We start from the raw sequence: 20,709 nt of genomic DNA on the forward strand, positions 1-20,709 counted from the left end.
CAGCAGGAGACTGTACCATTTTTCTATCCCCCTAAAACAGATGGGTTTCTTTGAAGGCCTTCCAAGAAAACGAAGGAAGCACCAAAAATTCTCTTGATAACCCTGGAATTTTTGCATGTCAGCTTGTGCTTAAGTTTCAGAGAAGGGCTTGGTTTGGGTCAATTTATACTGCCTGTTTCTGGACTTGCAAGGAAGGAAATGGGTTTGTTTTGTCTCCTAAACTTTCTTACTCTTAACTTTGGAAAAACAGGAAAACTGAAAACAACCTTCCCCAAAGGGAATGAAAAATCCAGCCACTGAAAATGCGGCCTTCGGATGACACGGCTTACACAGAGAGAGAGAGAGAACAGCCAAATGTATCCAGCATTTATTCATCCTACGTGACACTCATGTCTTAATTCGGTGAAAAGGAACACGGGAATAAAATGCAAAAAACACAGAATATCAAATCTAAAATCTTAACAGGGAGGTACAAAAGTATGCAAATCTAGGTTGCAAATGTTAATTTTTTTACTTCGTTTGTCGCAGTCGGAAAATCAGCAAAAATTTCATTATAGGCTCTATGTGACTTACCGTATTTTTTGGACTATAAGACGCACCAAGATTTCGAAGAGGTAAGTAAGAAAAAAAAAGTTTTTGTCCTCCCCGACCCCCAGGATCGCTCTGTAGGCTTCAGCAGGGCTGGGGGAAGGAAAAACGCCCCTGTTTTTCACCAAAATGGGGGCATTTTTCCCTTCCCCCAGCCCTGCTGAAGCCTGCAGAGTCCTTTTGGGGAGTGGGAGAAGGGAAAAACGCCTCCGTTTGCAAAAAATTGCCCCTTTTAGCTTATTTTTCACAAAAATGGGATGTGGGGGTGGGGCTTCAGGAGGCCAAAAAATGGCTGTATTCAGTGTATAAGACGCACCAACATTTCCACACTCTTTTGGGAGTGGGGGTGGGAAAGGTGCGTCTTATACTCTGAAAGATACGGTATGTCTTGGATATACTGTAGGTGGTTCTCAACTTACAACCACAATCAAGGCTAAAATTTCTAGTTGCTCGTTTTACGAACTTCTTTGCCACCTCTGTTGAGCAAACAGTTGTTAAGTTGTTTAAGTGAATCTGGCTTCTTTGTTGACTTCACACACACACACACACACACACACACACACACACACATGGGACACTGCAATTGTCATAAGTACATGCCAGTTTGCAAGCCTCCTGATTTTGATCACGTGACTATGGAGATGCATGCTCCGGTCGTAAGTATGAAAAATGACCATAACTCGGGTTTTTTTCAGTGCCGTTGTAACCTTGAACTGTCACTAAATGAATTGTTGTAAGTGGAGAATTACCTGTAGTTTTCTTTTTTTTATTAAAAACATTTTTTTATTAAACTTTTTTTAAACTTTTTCGATCCCACGGTCAGAATGAGTAATATTTTGATATTATAGAGGACATCTGGGCATCTACCAGGAATGGTGCGGTGGCCTGGAGGTAGCGCTCTCACCTCACAATCAGGAGGTTGTGAGATCGATCCCAGGTAGAGGCAGATATTTCTCTTTCTGGGCACAATGAGAATAGATCTGCTGAACAAAACTCCGCTCTGGCAACAGGAAAGGCATCTGGCCAGTAAACCCTCTGCTAGCTCCATTCAATTGCCCAGACTCCATCCCCACAAGGGATTACAGAGTCATTAAAAGAAGATGATCTACACATCAACCACCACCAATGCAAATTCAGTTGGGTGTTGTCCATATCACACTGGGCTGGTCAAATCAGTCCTTGGTCAAAACAACTAGTCCCTAGTTAATACACACATAAAATTCACCGCAAAAATATATGCCTTTTATACATTGTTTTGCAAGTGCCTTAAAGTTATATTTGGAAACCAAAAAAAGGACGTACTTGCTCTTTTTCCAGCATGTCAGCTTTTCTCAATATCTTCATGGCGTAAATATGACCCGTATCTTTTTTCTGAACTAATCGGACCTGTGGATTTAAAAAAAGGGGAGCTATGAATCATGGATTATCAAGTTTGAAGCGCTAATTCAAAACGAGTATGCGTAAAGTTTTCCTTTCCAGTTGTTCTAAAACCCAATGCAATCCTAAATTGCATGAACAGAGGGATGCAATCAAGATCAAGGGGGGTACTAATACCACTCTATAAAGCCTTAGTAAGACCACACCTAGGATACTTCATCAAGCTTTGGTCACCATACTATAAAAAAGATGTTCAGACTCTAGAAAAAGTGCAGAGAAGAGCAACCAAGAGGATTAAGGGACTGGAGATTAAAACCTATGATGAACGGTTGCAGGAACTGGGCATGGCTAGTCTAGGGAAGAGAAGGACCAGGGGAGACAGGAATAGCATCTTCCAATATATGAGGGGCTGCCAAAGAGAGGAGGGGGTAAAGCTATTCTCCAAAGCACCTGAAGGCCAGACAAGGAACAATGGGTGGAAACTGACCAAGGAGAGATTCAACCTGGAAATAAGGAGAAAATTCCTGACAGTGAGAACCATCAACCCACGGAACAGAAGTTGCCTTCAGAAGCTGTGGTAGCTTCATCACTGGAGGCTTTCAAGAGGCTGGATTGCGATCTGTTAAAAATGGCGTAGGGTCTCCTGCTTGAGCAGGGGGTTGGACTAGATGACTCACAAGGTCCCTTCCAATTCTGTTAATCTGACATTTGCTGAAGATCCCTTCCAACTCTGCTATTCTATTATTCCTTCTGTTCTGGCCTTCAGTAACTTCATGGAGTTGGTTCAGTGATCCTCCAAAGTCATCAAGACAACACACTGGTAAATAATGTACAAAATGTTTTATAGGTGGCATCTTCCTCCCACGAGGTCAGCAAAAATGAGTAAGAAACAATCTCCACAGTGTTGGAAATATAGCTCGGCTTTAGGAATCTTTTCATCATACGAACAAAAGCCAAGGATTTTTGGTGCCAGATAAAGGTACGGTTGGAAGAGATGTTAGATCAAAAGATACGATTTAAAACCAGAACTATTCCTATTAGGAATAATGAAAGAAAAATACAGTAAAGGAGTGACATATTTAATGTTGCATGTGTTAGCCGCAGCCAGATTGGTATATGCACAAAATTGGAAAAACAGAGATGCCCCCGCCGAAGAAGAAGAGGTAATAAAGAAAAATTTGATCTGTGCAGAAAAGGACAGACTTGACACTAGAAATCAAAAACAGAGAACGAGACAGAATATTATGAAATTTGGAACAAAATGAATCAAGGGTTGGAAATGAGGAAAAAGGAGTCGGAACAGAACATTTTGAGGACTGTAAAACTGGAACTGGATAATACAGAGATAAATACATAAAGGAGGATAAGGGATGTGTTCATAAGATTAACGTAGCTATGTACAATAAGTAGAAATTGTGCTGTTGGGTTAAAATATGTATGGAAATGACAAAGAAGAGTCGCTCTATGTCTGAAGTTTTTTAATGTTTATTCAATAAAAAAATATTTAAAATTTTAAAAAAAGAAAACGCACCAGGAAATAAATCTTCCGCCCCATCACTAACCTCTCCAAAGGCCCCTCTTCCGATCACCTTCAGGGATTCAAAGTCATCCAGGCCCAGCCTCGTCCTTTTCAACCTTAAAAATTCAGTTTCTTTCCGGGCGTGCTGAGATCTTCGAAGCTTTTTCTGTGGGCAACCAAACATCCCCTTTAAAAGACTGCCACGCTTTTGAGAACCGTTTCTAAACCACAAGATGGCATTGCATACTAATTTAACTCAAGGCTTTCCCACTTTTTATGTGCTCCAGGCCAAAAAGAGAGCTACATCTTCTTGTTCCCGGAGCTCTGAACAAAACAAATCTCATCTTAAGGTAAAGGTTCCCCGCGCATATATGTGCTAGTCGTTCCCGACTCTAGGGGGCGGTGTGCCCATCTCCGTTTCAAAGCCGAAGAGCCAGCGCCGTCTGAAGACATCTCCGTGGTCATGGGACTAAAAGCCCGAAGGGACACGGAATGCTGTTCCCTTCCCACCAAAGGTGGTTCCTATTTTTCTACTTGCATTTTCAACGTGCTTTCGAACTGCTAGGTTGGCAGAAGCTGGGACAAGTCACGGGAGCTCACTCCGTTATGCGGCGCTAGGGATTCGAACCGCCGAACTGCTGACCTTTCTGATTGACAAGTTCAGCGTCTTAGCTACTGAGCCACCGTATTGCTGTAATCACACTGTAGTTCCTTTAATAGAAACCATGTGGTGTATATTTGAAAATATTCTGAATTTTATTTTTCCCCCTTGCTGGTCCTTTCCTCCGTTTACCGCGTCCTTCTGTTGACTTTTTTGGCCCGATGTTATTAAAACAAACACACAAAAAACACACACACACACAAATTTTGCTTGCAAGTTCTGAATCACTCAGGATTGTACCAATCCTTAACAAACAAAGCTATAAAAATTTCAGCTTCACGCTTGAATTACCTCTTCGTCTGCTAAGCCCTCTTTCTCCATGGCTACTTCTAGTTTCTTCTGCCTAGGTTGGAGGTACAAATGACGTATTATGAAACAAAACATATTTTTTTTGGTACATGCCAAAACAACTAAGGCACAAAGAGAGGTTTTCTCCTGTGCCATTACTCAACTAAAGACATAATTCCCACAGCACTGTCTTACGCCTAGGGATATCTTAACCATGTAGTATGACTCTAATTATTATGATGATGATCCTTCTCATCTTTCCTATTACCTACTCCTATTTGTATCTTACGACTCTCATTTTGTTGCTTGTATCTTATGATTTATGGCTTCGTTGCTTGTATGGATGTGGAGAGCATCTGCATCAAATTCCTTGGGTGTCCAGTTACTCTTGGCCAATAAAGAATATTCTATTCTATTTTAGAATTGAAAAAGAGGATTATTTCACCCCAAACATGGAAACCTGGGTCCAAAGTTTGAAATGCACGACACAAGGCAAGTTAATAATTATGGAAATCACCACTAAAGGGAAGAGAAAATCTTATTCCAAATCTTATTCCTTGCCGCATTATCCAATTTCTCATCCTGATCTCTTTATGGGTAATTGAGACAGGTTGTGGGGGTGGGGGAGAGAGAAAGGGGTTTATTTATATAGACAATTTCTCCCTCAACTTCCTGGATGATCATCCAAGATTAAGAAAATGGAAAGAGATGGGAGAAGAAAGATGGGGAGAGAGGGATAGGAGAGAGGGTAAGGGGGGAAGATAAGGAGGATGAGGAGGAGTGGAATGTAGAGAGAGGAGAAGGAGAAAGGAAGGGGAAGTAGAGTAGGAAAGGATGATGGAGGGAAGAAAGGAGGTAGGAGAGAGGTAAAAAAAAGAGGTATATGGAGAGCAGAAGAGCAATAATGGGTTTTTATTTTTCTGGGCATTGTTGACAAGAGGAACTGATGTAATTATCTTTTAATACTATATGATACTGGCTATGTATAGTATACATGTGATTGTCTGTTATGAAAATGGAAATTAAAAAAAAAAGAAAATGGAAAGAGACACGTTGCAGGATTCAAACGTTAAGCCATGGTCCAGCTCTCCATAATGGTTTGAAGCAGAGCTGGCTGGAGAATTCTGAGAGTTGAGGTCCACGAGTCTTAAAGTTGCCAAGTTTGGGAACCACTGGTTTGAAGGAACACAAATGGGCTGCATCCATTCAGACCAAGTAAGTCGTATCGTGGCTTAGGGTGATGTCTGAACCCAGCCATCATGGTCTGTCCTGGGGTTTCCCAACTTGGCAACTTTAAGACGGGGGGGACGGAGGGACTTCAACACCCAGAATTTCCCAGCTAACTCCTCGTGCAGCTGTAAAAGTCTCAACTGCAAGGTTGGCAAAGGTTAAGACGATCTCGTGGGCAAACCCAGATAAGATTGCAGCTGGCAAACAAGGTGCACGATAAGCTTTGTCAACAAAAGTGTTTGCAGAGTAACAACGGTTGTGCCCAAGAACAAAAGCCAGCTTTGGTCAGAATTCTGGTTAAGGAAAGACTGCAAGAATTAACATTATAACCTTACACGCTATTCATCTTTATTTAATGAACCCATAACCCCTTGCGGGATGGAGTTCTGGGCCTCTGAATGGACTGGAGCTAGCCGAGTGTTTAAAGGCCAGATGCCCTTCCTGTCGCCAGTGCGGAGTTTTGTTTGGCAGATAAATTCTCTGTGCGCCCAGAGAGAGAAAAACATGACACACTATTCTCCACAATTTAAAGAAAACCCCACCTGTACAGATTTTTCTCTTTCTGCTGCTTAAGTAAAGTCTCTTAGGAGCTGAATTCATCTCCTTGTAACTTCTCAGACCCGCCACGGGGAGTCCTTGCTAAGCAGAGACAGTTGTGAAGTGCCTCCTGCCCCCCCCCCCCACGTTTTATGAACCTTCCTTGCCACAGCTATTAAGTGAGTAATGTGGGTGTTGGTGTCAGAAGATTGTGAGAGGGGATTGTGGGACTTTCCAACTGTCGTAAAGTTGCCAAGTATCCAAAATTATTATTTTTCCTTGCAGACGTTTCATTATCCAACTAGGTAACCCCATCAACATTAGGGTTAGTTGGTGCTAGCCCTGATGATGTTACCCATTGGGGGAATAGATATGTTTGCAAGAAAACCACCAAGCTCAGAGAGCACCAAGGACCCCACAGTCCTCCTCCTCCTCCTCCTCTTCCTCCTCCTCCTCCTCTTCCTCCTTCTCCTCCCTGCAAACCCCACTCCCTTCTAGCACTGATGAAGTTACAAAGTTTGGTCATGAAATATCTACAAGAAAACCACCAAGCTCAGAGAGCACCAAGGACCCTACAGTTCTCCTCCTCCTCCTCCTTCTCCTCCTCTTCTTCCTCCTTCTCCTCCTCTTCCTCCCCTCCTCCTCCTCTTCCTCCTCCTCCTCTTCTTCTCCTCCTCTTCTTCCTCCTTCTCCTCCTCTTTCTCCTCCTCCTCTTCTCCTTCTCGTCCCCTTCCTCCCCTCCTCCTTCTCCTCCTCTTCTTGCTCCTTCGCCTCCTCTTCCTCCCCTCCTCCTCCTCTTCCTCCTCCTCTTCCTCCTTCTCCTCTTCTTCCTCCTTCTCCTCCTCCTCTTCCTCCTCCTCCTCTTCCTCCTCCTCCTCTTCCTCCTTCTCCTCCTCTTTTTCCTCCTCCTCCTCTTCTTCCTCCTTCTCGTCCTCTTCCTCCCCTCCTCCTCCTCTTCCTCCTTCTCCTCCTCTTCTTCCTCCTTCTCCTCCTCTTCCTCCCCTCCTCCTCCCTACAAACCACTGTCCCTCCTAGAACTGATAACGTTGCCTAGTTTGGAAATGAAACATCTGCAAGAAAACCACCAAGCTCAATCAGGCTTTTGAGTGCATGCGCTAAAATAAGCCCTCCCCCGAAAATAAGCCCTCCCAGAAATATATGGCAACACAGCAGCAGCAGCCATGAGATGACCACGCTCGCCACCTCCTGCACCTCAAAAATAATAAGCCCTCCCTAAAAATAAGGCCAAGCGCTTATTTCAGAGGTCAAAAGAAAATAAGACCCTGTCTTATTTTCGGGGAAACATGGTACAATCTCCAATATTCTAATAATGACTATGATAATGTGGCCAAGATCATAGATCATTGAATAATAAGGCTGGAAGGGACCTTGGAGGTCTTCTAGTCCAACCCCCCTGGAGATCCTATACTGTTCTGGACAAATGGCTGTCCAGCCTCTTCTTGAAAACCTCCAGAGATGAAGCTCCCACAACTTCTGGAGTTAAGCCGTTCCACATATTAATTGTGGGGATTAATCACAAAGGACATTTCACTGAGGAATAAGCAGAAGGCGTTCCAGGAGTGTTATGTGGCCCAACTCCATTGCTACCAAGATTTCATGGTTTTGATTTTTAGATTCATGTTGGGTTTATCTTAATCTATTATTTGTCATCTAGCACTGATGATGTTCCCTAGTTGGGTCATGAAATGTCTGCCAGAAAACCACCAAGGTCAGAGAGCACCAAGGACCCCACAATCCTCCTCCTCCTCTTCTTCTTCCTCCTCCTCCTCCCTTCTAGTACTGATGATGTTACCTAGTTGGGTAATGAATGTCTGCAAGAAAACAGCCAAGCTCAGAGAGCACCAAGGACCCCACAGTCCTCCTCCTCCTCCTCTTCCTCCTGTTTCGCTTCTTCCTCCTCCTTTTCCTCCTCTTTCTCCTCCTTCCCTTCTTCCTCCTCCTCCTCCTCCTCTCTTCTAGCATTGATGATGTTCCCTAGTTGGGTCATGAAACGTCTGCCAGAAAACCACCAAGGTCAGAGAGCACCAAGGACCCCACAATCCTCCTCCTCCTCTTCTTCTTCCTCCTCCTCCTCCTCCTCCCTTCTAGTACTGATGATGTTACCTAGTTGGGTAATGAATGTCTGCAAGAAAACAGCCAAGCTCAGAGAGCACCAAGGACCCCACAGTCCTCCTCCTCCTCCTCTTCCTCCTGTTTCGCTTCTTCCTCCTCCTTTTCCTCCTCTTTCTCCTCCTTCCCTTCTTCCTCCTCCTCCTCCTCCTCTCTTCTAGCATTGATGATGTTCCCTAGTTGGGTCATGAAACGTCTGCCAGAAAACCACCAAGGTCAGAGAGCACCAAGGACCCCACAATCCTCCTCCTCCTCTTCTTCTTCCTCCTCCTCCTCCTCCTCCCTTCTAGTACTGATGATGTTACCTAGTTGGGTAATGAATGTCTGCAAGAAAAGAGCCAAGCTCAGAGAGCACCAAGGACCCCACAGTCCTCCTCCTCCTCTTCCTCCTCTTTCGCTTCTTCCTCCTCCTTTTCCTCCTCTTTCTCCTCCTTCCCTTCTTCCTCCTCCTCCTCCTCCTCTCTTCTAGCATTGATGATGTTCCCTAGTTGGGTCACAAAACGTTTGCCAGAAAACCACCAAGGTCAGAGAACACCAGGAAGTCCACAAATGTTCATTTTTGGGTCCCACCAGGCCATTCTTCTCTCCACCTACGGATGTCCCCAGCAGCAGATCCCCGTACAACGTCTAGCCCTCACCCAAGAATGGCCATTAAGCAGGACGGGGCCTGGTTTCTACCTGGTTTCTCTCTCTTCATGCTGCAGGATGAGGTTGCTGTAGAAGTTCTCCAGCGTCAGCTTGGCCACCGTGACTCGTTCCCGGGTGTGGTTGCTCATAGGAGAAGACGTCGGAGTCGCTGCAGTCATTGCCATAGTAACCTGCACTGAAAGGGAGCCCATAAAATAATCATTAGTCAACGGAATAAAAAGGCTGCCTTCGCCTTCGTCTCCTCCCAAACCCACGGTGGGAAATACGGAGTTTCTTCCAATATTTGCTTGGCAAGGTGGCACGTTCTCTCGCTCAGCAGCCAGCACACCTCTGGCCATCTGAAGGGGATACGCCCAGCCTGAATCACGCAGGAAGCAGGTTTTTTTTTAAAAAGTATGTTTTATTAATTCATTTTTCTTACTATACATAGAACAGAACAGAATAGAATTCAGAATAGAATAGAATAGAATAGAATTCAGAATAGAATAGAATTTAGAATAGAATAGAAAATATGAAATAGAATGGAATGGAATGCAGAATAGAATAGAATGGAATGGAATAGAATGCAGAATAGAATAGAATAGAATAGAATAGAATAGAATAGAATAGAAAATATGAAATAGAATGGAATGGAATAGAATAGAATGCAGAATAGAATAGAAAAGAAAATATGAAATAGAATGGAATGGAATAGAATGCAGAATATAATAGAATAGAAAATATGAAATAGAATAGAATGGAATGGAATAGAATGCAGAATAGAATAGAATAGAATAGAATAGAAAATATGAAATAGAATAGAATGGAATGGAATGAATGGATTAGAATGCAGAATAGAATAGAAAATATGAAATAGAATGGAATGGAATAGAATGCAGAATAGAATAGAATAGAATAGAATAGAATAGAAAATATGAAATAGAATAGAATAGAAGGGAATGGAATAGAATGTGGAATGGAATAGAATAGAATAGAAAATATGAAATAGAATGGAATGGAATGGAATAGAATGCGGAATGGAATAGAATAGAAAATATGAAATAGAATGGAATGGAATGGAATAGAATGCAGAATAGAATAGAAAAGAAAATATGAAATAGAATAGAATGCAGAATAGAATAGAAAAGAAAATATGAAATAGAATACAATAGAAAATATGAAATAGAATAGAATGCAGAATAGAATAGAATAGAAAATATGAAATAGAATAGAATAGAAGGGAATGGAATAGAATGTGGAATGGAATAGAATAAAATAGAAAAGAAAATATGAAATGGAATGGAATGGAATAGAATGCAGAGTAGAATAGAATAGAATAGAATAGAATAGAATAGAATAGAAAAGAAAATATGAAGTAGAATGGAATGGAATGGAATAGAATGCAGAATAGAATAGAATAGAAAATATGAAATAGAATAGAATGCAGAATAGAATAGAATAGAAAAGAAAATATGAAATAGAATAGAATGCAGAATAGAATAGAATAGAAAATATGAAATAGAATAGAATGGAATGGAATGGAATGGATTAGAATGCAGAATAGAATAGAAAATATGAAATAGAATAGAATAGAAAATATGGCATTGCACAGCCCCACAGAGTTGTTTTGGAAAAGTCGCCTGGAGGAATAAAATTATCTCTCCTTCTCTCGCTGGCTCAGGAATCTCGCCGCTGCCCAGCATCAAATTTGCAAAGCAGGGACTCTCGGATAAAGCTAGAATTGATAACTCTTCCCCAATTATTATTATTTTTTTAAGGGAGAAGGACAGAAAGCATAAGCCTGAATGAATCGGGGACACTTTCGTAGCACCCTGGAAGGGATTGAATTTCCCAAACTGTTTTCTTTTTTAAATTATTATTATTATTTCCAGAGGAAGCACCTGCCAAAGCATGACTCACATTTTAATTCATAAGAGGGAGCAAGGGTTATATAAGGAGACCAGCGTACCCTGGAGAAAGGCAATTTAGGGTTTTCGAAGCTTTTCCCTGTGGGCACAAACACACCCTGGCTCCCAAGTCTCCCGCTTGAGAAGCCTAAGAATTATAAATTGTGATTTTCCTCCAAGAAATGGAACAGGGGGAAAAACAGGGGAACTGGACTACTGCAACGTGCTCCACATGGGGCAGCCCTTGAAGAGCATCCGGAGACTTCAGCTTGTCCAGAATGCAGCCGCGCGAGCGATCGTGGGTGCACCTCGGTTCACCCACGTAACACCTATCCTCCGCGAGCTGCACTGGCTGCCTATTGGTCTCCGGATACGCTTCAAGGCGCTAGTCATCACTTATAAAGCCCTTCATGGTATTGGACCTGGGTACTTGAGAGACCGCCTGCTGCCAATCACCTCCGCTAGACCGATTAGATCCCACAGATTGGGCCTCCTCCGAATTCCATCCGCCGGCCAGTGCCGACTGGCGACTACTCGGAGGAGAGCCTTCTCTGTGGCTGCTCCGACCCTCTGGAACGAGCTCCCCGTGGAGATTCGAACCCTCACCACCCTCCAGGCCTTCCGCAAAGCCCTTAAAACCTGGCTGTTCCGACAGGCCTGGGGCTAAAGAGCTGTTGCCCCCGTCTCGAATGGTATGGCTGTTGTGTGTTTTTAAACTATGCATTGTTATGTTTCGTTTTTTTTTAATTTTCTGTATGTATCCCCCTTCCCTGATTTGAATTGTGAGCCGCCCTGAGTCCCCTTCAGGGGAAAAGGGCGGCATATAAATATAATAAAATCCAAAAATCAAAATTAGGCACGCTTCTGAAGATGACTCGCAGAGAAAGGCGATTTGTCTACCACAAGGCAAGGTCTGTCCCTTTTAGCCAAAAAAACCAAAAACAGAATAAGACAACTCTTTCCTTACAACAGGACGTAAGACAACCCCTTCTCGAGTGTTGCTAAGACATAGACATAACAATAGCACTTACGCAGTGCTTTGCAGCCCTCTCTAAGGGGTTTACAGAGTCAGCCCCTTGCCCCCAACAATCAGGGTCCTCGTTTTACCGCCCTCGGGAGGATGGAAGGCTGAGTCAGCCTTGAGCAGGATCGAACTCCTGGCAGTGGGCAGAGTTTAGCCTGCAATTCTGCAGTTTAGCCTGCAACTACTACACCACTCGGAAGGAGAAGGAGAAAGGGAATCAGAGGGGAGGGAGGGAGGGAGGGAGGGAGGGAGGGAGGGAGGGAGGGAGGAAGATACAAATAGCCCATAGACTTATATACCGCTTCATAATGCTTTACAGCCCTCTCTAAGCAGTTTATAGTCAACCTCTCTTGCCCCCAACAATCAGGGTCCTCGGTTTACCGCCCTCGGAAAGACAGAAGGCTGAGTCAACCTTGAGCAGGATCAAACTCCTGGCAGTGGGCATAGTTTAGTCAGCAATACTGCATTCTAACCACTGCACCATCAGGAAGGAGAATGAGAAAGAGAATAAGAGGGAAGGGAGGGAAGAAAGGAAGCAAGGAGGGAGGGAGGGAGGGAAGGAAAATGTCAGGGTTCCAAGAAATACATTCATAACAAACAGAATTCCGAGGCAAGCAGATTCCTCAAAGATCGGATTTATTGGGCATATCATATTGGCCCAAACTGGTGAAAACCGACTCTGAGGGTTCCCACGGTTTTCACCTAATTAAATGTAAAAGAAAATCCCCCCCCTTTCCCAAACAATCCATCGCATGGTCCAATCGAGGTGCTGTCCAGTTGCTTAGAAACTTCACTCCTCCTCTCTTCCGTCACCTGTGGGAAGGCCCTTGGTTCTCAGGGAAAACTATTTTAGCTTGGCTACAAAACTCCAACTATCTCTATTCCCCTCTCCCTATACCTAGCACCATTGTAGTGACACTGAAGTCTCCAAGATGGCCTCAGTCCGGCCAGTTTCAGGGTTGATGGATGGATGGATGGATGGATGGAAGGAAGGAAGGAAGGAAGGAAGGAAAGGAGGGAGGATAGCAATGGCACTTATATATCGCTTCAGAGTGCTTTAGAGCCCTCTCTAAGCGGTTTACAGAGTCATCCTATTGCCCCCAACAATCCGGGTCCTCGGAAGGACGGAAGGCTGAGTCGACCTTGAGCCAATCAGAATCGAACTCTTGGCAATCGGCAGAGTCAGCCTGCTATACTTCATTTTAACCACTGCGCCAGTCCTGGTATTCAACCTCAACTTAAGACCACAATTGATCCCAGCAGGTTTAAGGGGCTGAGATGGCCGGGGGTGGGTGGGGGTGGAAACTTTGCAACTGGGAGAAAAATGCTACCAACTCGAAGACAACCGTTTGCCAGGCTTCCCCCCTTCTCACACAGCCAGTTACCGCTGCATCTGTTCCAAAACTCACAGGTTGTGCTTTCGAAAAGGAAAGAGACAACATGGCTCACTGTTTGGGTTCCCCATCTGCTGTCTGTTTTCTAAAGGTGCCCTATCCAAATTCCACACAACGTTGTCAGCTCTTGCTAACCCACAAGGATGTTCGATCAGGAAGACGCAGAAACATAACGCGAGCATTTTCCGTCTAAATACGTGATCTGACCCAGCTCCCCAAACACGACAGATCCTCTGTAGTTGAAGCAATGATTCCTTTATTTGGAACGCCAGCAGCCCCGGAAAAAATATTTCTCCCTCAACGCAGGCTAACAAGTCCATCAGGCTGGAAGATAAGCAGTTGTCTGACACATCTGTTCATCTCCGTCCCCTGCCTTTTATCCCCAGAGCTAGGGAAGGGCTTTGCTAGCAGTGGTGGTTCTTCCGTCCTGAGGACCGGCCCATAGATTTCCACTGTTCTCCTCTCCTCTGCCTTCTGTGCATCTGCGCGTCAGTCACTGGACCTAGCTGTTCCTCCTCTTCCTCATCAGCCACACATCCTGTTTTTTATCCCCAGAGCTAGGGTGGGGCTTCCCTAACAGCAGTGATTCTTCCATCCCAAGGACCAGCCTATAGATTTCTACTGTTCTCCTCTCCTCTGCCTTCTGCGCATCCCTGTGTCAGGCACTGGACCCAGCTGTTCCTCCTCTTCCTCATCAGCCACTTCCAGACTTGGGGGCTGTTGACTCTCCATCTGAGGGCTGACAGACGGCCCAGGCTCCGCCTCTCTCTCTCTCTCCCCTCCCTCCCTCTCCCCCCTCCTCCTCCTCCCTTCTTTCTCGACGTACAAGCATTTTCCACATTTACTAACCAGCATTTCCACGACCCCCCCAATCAAAATTCAGAGGCTTGGCACCCTGACTCATATTTACGACGGTTGCAGTCTTCCCAGGGTCACGTGATCCACTTTTGCGACCTTCCGACAAGCAAAGTCAACGGGGAAGCCAGATTTACTTAACAACTGCATTACTCATTGAACAACTGCAGGGATTCACTTAACGAACAGGGCGAGAAACGTCCTAAAATGGGACAAAGCTCACTTAACAAGTGTCTCGCTTAGCGACATAAATTCTGCTCAACCGCAGTTGTAAGTTGAGGACAACCTGGAATACAGCGCTATGTAAACGGGAGAACATACGGACCAATGGACTAAAATTTACATTACATTAGAGCTTGAAAGAATCTTTTAATAAAACGAAGTATTTTTGGTGCTTGATCGGCAGATCAAGTAGCAAAAATGTATAAAGGGATTTTTAACAAGTGCTGGAAATGTAGTAAAAAAATAATAATCCAAGTTCGTTTTATCATTTGTGGTTGGCCCTGCAAATTATGTGAAAACATAACGGATAAAACAGAACGATGACAACGCGGAGAATATTTAAGATGCAACGATGAACGAAACCCGGATCTTTTCTTTTAATGGTATGATGGACGAGCCCAATTGATAAAACAGTTTGGTGGTGCAATCCCTTTCTCGTGGGGACGGCTGCGATGATCGTACTCGCCAAACGTTGGAAAGGGAACGAGACGCCGGGGAAAAAAACGGAATTTGAAACAGACTGAATCGAAAGGGCAATGAAAGTTTACTGCTTTGATTAGAGATAATGGATTAGACAGCTTTATAGGAGACTGGAAACCGTTCCTGGACTTTCTACTCGTTAAGTATAATAACAGACGGTTAACCCATTGACTGTTTTTGCTTCTTTCTTCGTGTGTGTGTGTGTGTGTGTGTGTGTGTGTGTGTTTCCCTGAAAATAAGACCGGTCTTACATTAACTTTTTCTCAAAAAGATGGATTAGGTCTTATTTTTGGGGAAAATGAGGCACTCAATGCGTCCGTCCAGCTGACAATCTTAACGGGGGCTTATTTTGGGGGGTAGGGCTTATATTACGAGCATCCTGAAAAAATCATCCCAGGGCTTCTTTTCTGGCTGGGTCTTATTTTTGTGGAAAACAGGGTATATATGAAGAAAGAAGAAAAAAACAGTCAACAGCTTAACACTCTGTTATTATGTTTAACGCGTAGAAAGTCCATAAATGGTTTCCATATCTATATCTATATCAGGGGTGGGTTCGAGCTTCTTTTACTGCCAGTTCGCTCAGGGACACGCTTTGGGCGGGCACGGACTTTGGGCGCACGCATGCTTGATGCGCACAATGCGTGCATGCGCAGTAGTAAAAAAAATGTTTCTGTGCATGCGCAGAAGCAAAAAACAAGGGTGGCGCCCACGTCTCATCTATATCTATATATAGTTATAAAATCTATCTATCTATCTATCATCTATCTATCTATCTATCTATCTATCTATCTATCTATCTATCTATCTATCATCTATCTATCTATCATCTATCTATCTATCATCTATCTATCTATCTATCTATCTATCTATCTATCTATCTATCTATCTATCTATCTATCTATCTATCATCTATCTATCTATCTATCATCTATCTATCTATCATCTATCTATCTATCATCTATCTATCTATCTATCTATCTATCTATCTATCTATCTATCTCTCTCTCTCTCTCTCTCTCTACCCATCTATCTATTTATCTGTCTATCTGTCTGTCTGTCTGTCTGCCTGCCTGCCTGCCTGCCTGCCTACCTACCTACCTACCTATCTACCTACCTACACACACACACACATTCATCTACATTTATCTACATCTATCTGTCTGCCTGCCTGCCTGCCTGCCTGCCTGCCTACCTACCTACCTACCTACCTACGTACCTACCTACCTACCTACCTACCTACCTACCTACCTACCTACCTATCTATCTATCTATCTATCTATCTATCTATCTATCTATCTATCTATCTATCTATCTACATTTATCTATATCTATCTATCTATCTATCTATCTATCTATCTATCTATCTATCTATCTATCTATCTATCTATCTATCATCTATCTATCTATCTATCTACTATCTATCTATCTGCCTGCCTGCCTGCCTACCTACCTACCTACCTTATCTATCTATCTATCTATCTATCTATCTATCTATCTTCTCTTAACATCTCACTTTACGAAAAGAAATTTTAGGCTCAATTGTGGTCATAAGTCAAGGACAATTGTGGTCAAAAGGACTGCCTGTATGTGACCGGAGTATGAACAGACATAATAATTTGAGGATATTCAGTTGTGTAACCATGCCTTTAGAGTTGTTGCAGTAAAAAGTTATTTTGGGTTGGAGTTTCACGCCTCCGGGGGGGCGGGAGGGGGAGAAAGGAATTCTTGTTTTTCCTTTTCCTATTGACCTCCCTGGATAATTAATGTCGAAGATGTTTTTTTTCCATCTCAAAGCCAGAGAAAACTTTCCCAGAAACGAAAGGGTTCTTCAGAAAACAACAACCTCTTCCTTCTTTGGGCAATGCGGAGTGTGACCTGTGGACACAACACAGGCAGGTGCAGGGACTGACCCACAACAATGAATCACACAAAGAGAAATGACTTTGGATGACTTCATCCCATCAGTCTGAGCCTGGGCTGATAATCTCAATGGAAGGAAGCTGCACCCAATTTCTAGAATAACCAGGGTTTGCTCCAGGCAAAAGTTTCATCAGCTACTAAGCCAAATAAGGAATTAATCTAGTGCAGACAGGTCGTACGTAATGTTTTGGCCCGATGACTTTCCCAGACTTTAGTCATAAAAGCAAAGTTCCCTTAAAATAACCTTTCCCGTAATCCCTTCAACCCTGGAGTGGAGTATTAGAAAGAGTTTCAGAAAGCGAAGAGGAACGGTGACCATTTGATCTGAAATTTCATTGCAGGCTTAGAAAGAGACTCGAAGATAAGAGAGATGTGGAAAAGGAAGTCCACCGTGTTTCCCCAAAAATAAGACAGGGTCTTATTTTCTTTTGAACCCCCCCCCCCAAAAATAAGCACTTGGTCTTATTTTTGGGCAGGTCTTATTATATATATTTTTTAATTGAAAATTTTTGGGGAAAAAAAACTTTTACAAATGTTTACTTCCCTCCCCCTACCCTCCCCACCCACCCACCCCCCAAACCTCCCCCCCCCATGACTTCCCAGAACCAATACAGGGTATAAATCTTTAACAAAGATATTCTAAAATAAACTTTTTTTAAAAAGTTAATATCCTCTTTCATTTGAGCTTTAACTCCTCTTTTGTTAGGCTAACTCTAAACAGATTATATCATTCCTTGTTTCTTCAGTCGTAAGCTATCTGGAATTTCTTAGTCCCGTATTTATTTTGAGTATAGTCGATCCATCTTCTCCACTCCAGTTTATATCTCTCGTTTGAATGGTCCTTGAGATATGCTGATATTTTAGCCATCTCTGCTAAGTTTGTTACTTTCAATGTCCATTCTTGAATAGTAGGCAAGTCTTCCTTCTTCCAGTATTGTGCCACCAACAGTATAGCTACGGTTATTAAATGCAAAATCTCTACAACTCTACAGTCAGTAATTATACCTAACAAGAATAACTGAGGGGAAAACTTTATCCTTTTTTAAAGAACATTTTGCATAATCCACCATATTTTTATCCAAAACGCTTTAACCTTTTTACAAGTCCACCATATAGGATAATATGTAGCATCAGCAGTTGTTATTATTTTTGAGGTGCAGGAAGTGGGGAGCATGGAGCTGTGTTGAAATATTTTCGGGGGAGGGCTTATTTTCAGGGGAGGGCTTATTTCAGCGCATGCGCTCAAAAGCCCGATTGGGCTGGTTATCCGGGGAGGTCTTATTTTCGGGGGGGGGAAACAGGGCACGTTTTCTGCAGCTTCAACTTAGGAGTTGGAAAACCAGAAATGAATCTCCTACACTTTATTCTGCCTACATCCAAACGAACCACAACCTATATCAGCGACAGATAACCGTTTTGGCCCCCGAGTGCCGAAATACAGTGCACGCACGACCCCCTTCTGTGTGCCCTTCCCCTGTGCCTGCCCGTGTTACCATCCCACGTGTGCCCTCTGCATGTGCCTCACCCCCATGCGTGCATGTGCATCTCCCACAGGCACCCTGCACACACACCCCACGCACACGCGCAGCACACCCGAAAACCAGGAGGCCCGGCTTGCAAACATGTGTGCTGCAACTGAGCTGGGGCGATGGCTGGCATGTCTGCAGAGAGAAATCTACATGCGCCACCTGTGGCATGCGTGCCATAGATTCCCCATCCCAGGCCTGCACTATAAATATAGAAATATATTCATATATTTACAGTAAACACACAAATATACTGTGTTTGCTGTAAATACACCAATCTATTGTGTGGATGACCTAAGTTGATACAAAGGCAGGGGAAGAAAACAGCCAATAAAAATAAAATTACCTAGAGAAACCAGAGGGGATTCCCACAGCTAGAAAAATGGGTGGCATTCAGCCTTAGAAGACTGGTGTGCGGTAAATGTCTTAGGAGAACTCCCGTTAAACTTTCAGATCGATGTTAGAAGAGAATATTTGCAGCTCGGGGTTGAAATGTGGGGGTTTTTTTTGGTGGTCTCAAAGACCCCTAAGGAGTTCGCATTCCAGATCGTTCCAGGGAGTAACAGGATTGTTTGGCACAGCTGACTTCTCCTTTTATAGAAGGGTCGAACTTGTGTAAACTTAAAAGTTTACACAAGCCCCAAATTTGAGAGAAAACTTTTATAAGATGTTTTCTAGATGGCATCTAGATCCTAAAAAACTGGACTTTATGTATCCGAACTTACAACCTAAATGCTGGAGATGTGACTGTGTTGATGCTACTTCCTTTCATATATGGTGGACTTGCAAAAAGGTTAAAGCATTTTGGATAAAAATATGGTGGATTATGCAAAATGTTCTTTAAAAAAGGATAAAGTTTCCCCCTCAGTTATTCCTGTTAGGTATAATTACTGATTGTACTGTTATAGAGACTAACTTGATTTTGTATTTAATAATGGCAGCAAGACTGTTGGTGGCGCAATACTGGAAGAAGGAAGATTTGCCTACTATTCAAGAATGGACATTGAAAGTTACACACTTAGCAGAGATGGCTAAAATATCTGCATATCTCAAGGACCACTCAAACGAGAAATATAAACTGGAGTGGAGAAGATGGATTGACTATATTCAAAATAAATACGGGACTAAGAAATTCCAGATAGTTTATGACTGAAGAAACAAGGAATGATATAATCTGTTTAGAGCTAGCCTACCAAGGAGGAGTTAAAGCTCAAATGAAAGATGATATTAACTTTTTTTAAGCTTATTTTAGAATGTTTTTGTTAAAGATCTATACCCTGTATTGGTTCTGGGAAGTTGGGGGGGGGAAGGTTTGGGGGGGTTGGGGGGAGGGTGGGGGGAGGGAAATAAATATTTGTCAAAGTTTTTTTTTTCAAAATTTTCATTAAAAAAAAGAAGGGTCGCTCGAGTTAACATGAATTATGTTTGTTGACTGTGGAAGAGATGCACAAAAGTTTATTTGTAACCAACTGATACACTTTCTATAGCATGTAAAGAAAGATGTTGTATTTGTTTTAAATTAAAAATTAAAAAATCTTTTAATAAAAAAAAAAGAAGGGTCGAACTTATTCAACTGGTCTTTTGTTTTCAGTGATCTCCGCCCCCACAAAACCTGGTTTTTTTTGTTTTTATCTTCGTTGATAATCAGAAGGACAGAAATAAAATGTCCTCGGGCCTTTGGACATCACGCTCTGGAAGAGCCGCCCCTCACACTGGCCGTGGCCAAAATTCCCACTGCATTTCAGCACGGCTGAAATCATACCGGACTGAATGGCCCAAGATACTGATCATAGTTTGTGTGTCAGATCTTGTCCCTTTTTTAAAAATTTGTTCTTATAAGAATAACATGGTGGCTCAGTGGCTAAGAAGCTGAGCTTGTTGATCAGAAGGTCGGCAGTTTGGCGGTTCGAATCCCCAGCGCCGCATAACAGAGTGAGCTCCTGTGACTTGTCCCAGCTTCTGCCAACCTAGCAGTTCGAAAGCAGGTAAAAAATGCAAGTAGAAAAATAGGAACCACCTTTGGTGGGAAGGGAACAGCGTTCCGTGCTCCTTCGGCGTTGAGTCCTGCCGGCCACATGACCACGGAGATGTTTTCAGACAGCGCTGGCTCTTCGGCTTTGAAACGAAGATGAGCACTGCCCCCTAGAGTCAGGAATGACTAGCACATATGTGTGCGGGGAACCTTTATCTTTTAAGAATGAAGGTTTGCAACTCATCACCCAAGCACATGCTTTGCATCTACAAGGTGCCAAGATTTGATTCACAGAATCGCCAAAAAGTGCAATATGGATGTGTAAAATTATTCCTTACTTCTATCTGTGATGAAAGGATTTCTGGATGAAAGCGCTTCAAAGGGTTTATTTTTTTTAAGAATAGTATCCTTAAGAGTTTCTTAACTCTTTTATTTTCTGTCATTTTCTTTCT

At 43.1% G+C, this 20,709-nt stretch overlaps 1 protein-coding gene across 2 annotated transcripts in view; it reads right to left on the bottom strand.

Annotated features, from left to right (window-relative positions):
- LOC116511855 (serine/threonine-protein kinase 38-like) overlaps positions 1-20,709 on the bottom strand; it is a 44,914-nt gene that overhangs the window by 16,846 nt on the left and 7,359 nt on the right. Inside the window, exons 2-5 of one of the 2 annotated variants that reach the window (XM_032222104.1) lie at positions 9,009-9,148; positions 4,437-4,488; positions 3,528-3,650; positions 1,891-1,974 (exon numbers count right to left, since the gene is read on the bottom strand). In XM_032222104.1, coding sequence (XP_032077995.1) covers positions 1,891-1,974; positions 3,528-3,650; positions 4,437-4,488; positions 9,009-9,142 — 393 coding nt within the window. In that variant the 5' untranslated portion in view covers positions 9,143-9,148. Of the gene's footprint in view, positions 1-1,890; positions 1,975-3,527; positions 3,651-4,436; positions 4,489-9,008; positions 9,154-20,709 lie in introns of both variants that reach the window. The other variant, XM_032222103.1, reaches the window with a different exon arrangement.

Source organism: Thamnophis elegans, chromosome 7 (assembly GCF_009769535.1).
Source record: "Thamnophis elegans isolate rThaEle1 chromosome 7, rThaEle1.pri, whole genome shotgun sequence".
Taxonomy (NCBI): domain Eukaryota; kingdom Metazoa; phylum Chordata; class Lepidosauria; order Squamata; family Colubridae; genus Thamnophis; species Thamnophis elegans.